At 50.3% G+C, this 2,525-nt stretch overlaps 1 protein-coding gene across 1 annotated transcript; it reads left to right on the forward strand.

Annotated features, from left to right (window-relative positions):
• Positions 1 to 411: 411 nt before the first annotated feature.
• On the forward strand, positions 412 to 1,389 carry LOC118942022 (octapeptide-repeat protein T2-like). Its single transcript, XM_036955573.1, has 2 exons — positions 412 to 1,069; positions 1,364 to 1,389. Exons 1-2 carry the CDS (start codon positions 412 to 414, stop codon positions 1,387 to 1,389), a joined length of 684 nt encoding a protein of 227 aa, XP_036811468.1.
• The last annotated feature ends 1,136 nt before the right edge of the window (positions 1,390 to 2,525 follow it).

Raw genomic sequence — 2,525 nt, forward strand, 5'->3', positions numbered from 1 at the left:
CTGCACACACACACTGCACACACACAGTCTCTCGCTCTCTCTCTGCACTTACTGCACCCTCGTTCTACCTCTCTCTTGTTCTGTCCCCTTCTCTCTGTGTTTCTCTCTCTCTCTGTGTTGTCACATTTGGCAGCACTCCAAGATCTTGGAGCCTGGGTTAGATGTCTGGAAAAAGAGGGGGTGGGGGAGGGGTAGGGGGAGACCTTCTTTTCATTCCACTGGCCTGGCAGTAATACGACGGGAGGGAGGGAGGGAGGGAGGGAGGGAGGGAGGGAGGGAACCACAGCAGAATATGGGTTGAAGTGAGACAGATGTCAAAGAGAGGGGAAGAGAGCTCAGAGGACAGGGGAAGAGAGCTCAGAGGACAGGGGAAGGGAGCTCAGAGGACAGGGGAAGAGAGCTCCAGAGGACATGGGAAGAGAACTCCAGAGGACAGGGGAAGAGAGCTCCAGAGGACAGGGGAAGAGAGCTCCAGAGGACAGGGGAAGAGAGCTCCAGAGGACAGGGGAAGAGAGCTCCAGAGAACAGGGGAAGAGAGCTCAGAGGACAGGTGAAGAGAGCTCAGAGGACAGGGGAAGAGAGCTCAGAGGACAGGGGAAGAGAGCTCCAGAGGACATGGGAAGAGAACTCCAGAGGACAGGGGAAGAGAGCTCCAGAGGACAGGGGAAGAGAGCTCCAGAGGACAGGGGAAGAGAGCTCCAGAGGACAGGGGAAGAGAGCTCCAGAAGACAGGGGAAGAGAGCTCAGAGGACAGGGGAAGACAGCTCCAGAGAACAGGGGAAGAGAGCTCCAGAGGACAGGGGAAGAGAGCTCCAGAGGACAGGGGAAGAGAGCTCAGAGGACAGGGGAAGGGAACTCAGAGGACAGGGGAAGAGAACTCCAGAGGACAGGGGAAGAGAGCTCCAGAGGACAGGGGAAGAGAGCTCCAGAGGACAGGGGAAGAGAGCTCCAGAGGACAGGGGAAGAGAGCTCCAGAAGACAGGGGAAGAGAGCTCAGAGGACAGGGGAAGACAGCTCCAGAGAACAGGGGAAGAGAGCTCCAATAAGAACATGAAACTGCATTTGGAAAGTATTCAGACCCCTTGACTTTTCCACATTTCCACATCAAAACTATGAAATAACACATATGGAATCATGCGGTAATCAAAAAAGTATTAAACAAATCAAAATATGTTTTATGTTTGAGATTCTTCAAGTAGCCACCCTTTGCCTTGATGACAGCTTTGCACACTATTGGTTTTTTTCACAACTGCCACCAGTTTGGCGACAAAACATTTACAACAAAGACATATTGACAACGTAAAATAAAATATAAAGGATATGCTTAAACTCTCATATATTCTCCCTTTGCAACCCTAAGCAGGCCTTGCCACTACCAAGGAGATGTAGGCCACCACATAGAACAGAGAGACCCACCGCAGAGCTCTTAGCCAACCTACCAATCAGATGGGGAATTGTCCGTATCCTGCAGATTCATCTGTACTCCACCTAATTGCTGGTTAAAACGTAGCTCCCAGTGCAGAGAAGACAAGTATTTATGACTTGTAAGTCTCTCAGGAGCCACCGCCTCCTCTCTCTCTTTCGTATGTCTCTCTCCCTCCCTATCTCCCCCTTCTCCCCCTCTCTTTATCTCTTGCTCTGTCTCTCTCATTCCCTATCCCCCCCCACCCCCACCCTCTCTCTTTCGTATGTCTCTCGTTCTGTCTCTCTCCCTCCCTATCTCCCCTTCTCCCCCATTTTATCTCTCTTTATCTCTTGCTCTGTCTCTCTCGTTCCCTATCTCCCCCACCCCACCTCTCTCTCTCTCTCTCTCTCTCTCTCTCTCTCTCTCTCTCAGAAGCCCAGGACTGGCCTGAACTAACTTCAAAGGGGAAGTGTGATTGATGTAGAAAAAAGAGGCCGATTGGAGCGTGTCCTCAATTCCTCGATTCAACACTGTCTGGCTGCTGTGACCTGGTTTCCACTGACATCACTTATACTGGGAGAGGAGGAAAACTGAGCTGCACTTCCTAACCTACTGCCAAATGCATGACCATATTAGAGAGAGATTTCTCTCAGATTACACTTTTCTTACACAAGATGTCGTAGCAGTCACACGTCTTTGTCCTCGTCTTGTCGTGTCCCGTGTATATATCTTTTTAATATTTTTCGAAACCTCAACTTCAAAATCCTCTCCTGCAACCCACCCCACCCACCTCACCTCACCTAGACGACCAGTTCTTCTGGCATTTAGCCGTACCCTTATCCTACTCCTCCTCTGTTCCTCTGGTGATGTGGAGGTTAATTCAGGCCCTGCAGTGCCTAGCTCCACTCCTATTCCCCAGGCGCTCTCATTTGATGACTTCTGTAACCGTAATAGCCTTGGTTTCATGCATGTTAACATTAGAAGCCTACTCCCTAAGTTTGTTTTATTCACTGCTTTAGCACACTCTGCCAACCCAGATGTCCTAGCTGTGTCTGTATCCTGGTTTAGGAAGACCACCAAAAACCCTGAAATGTCCATCCCCAACTATAACATTTTCCGA

This window comes from Oncorhynchus mykiss, chromosome 20 (genome assembly GCF_013265735.2).
Source record: "Oncorhynchus mykiss isolate Arlee chromosome 20, USDA_OmykA_1.1, whole genome shotgun sequence".
Classification (NCBI taxonomy): domain Eukaryota; kingdom Metazoa; phylum Chordata; class Actinopteri; order Salmoniformes; family Salmonidae; genus Oncorhynchus; species Oncorhynchus mykiss.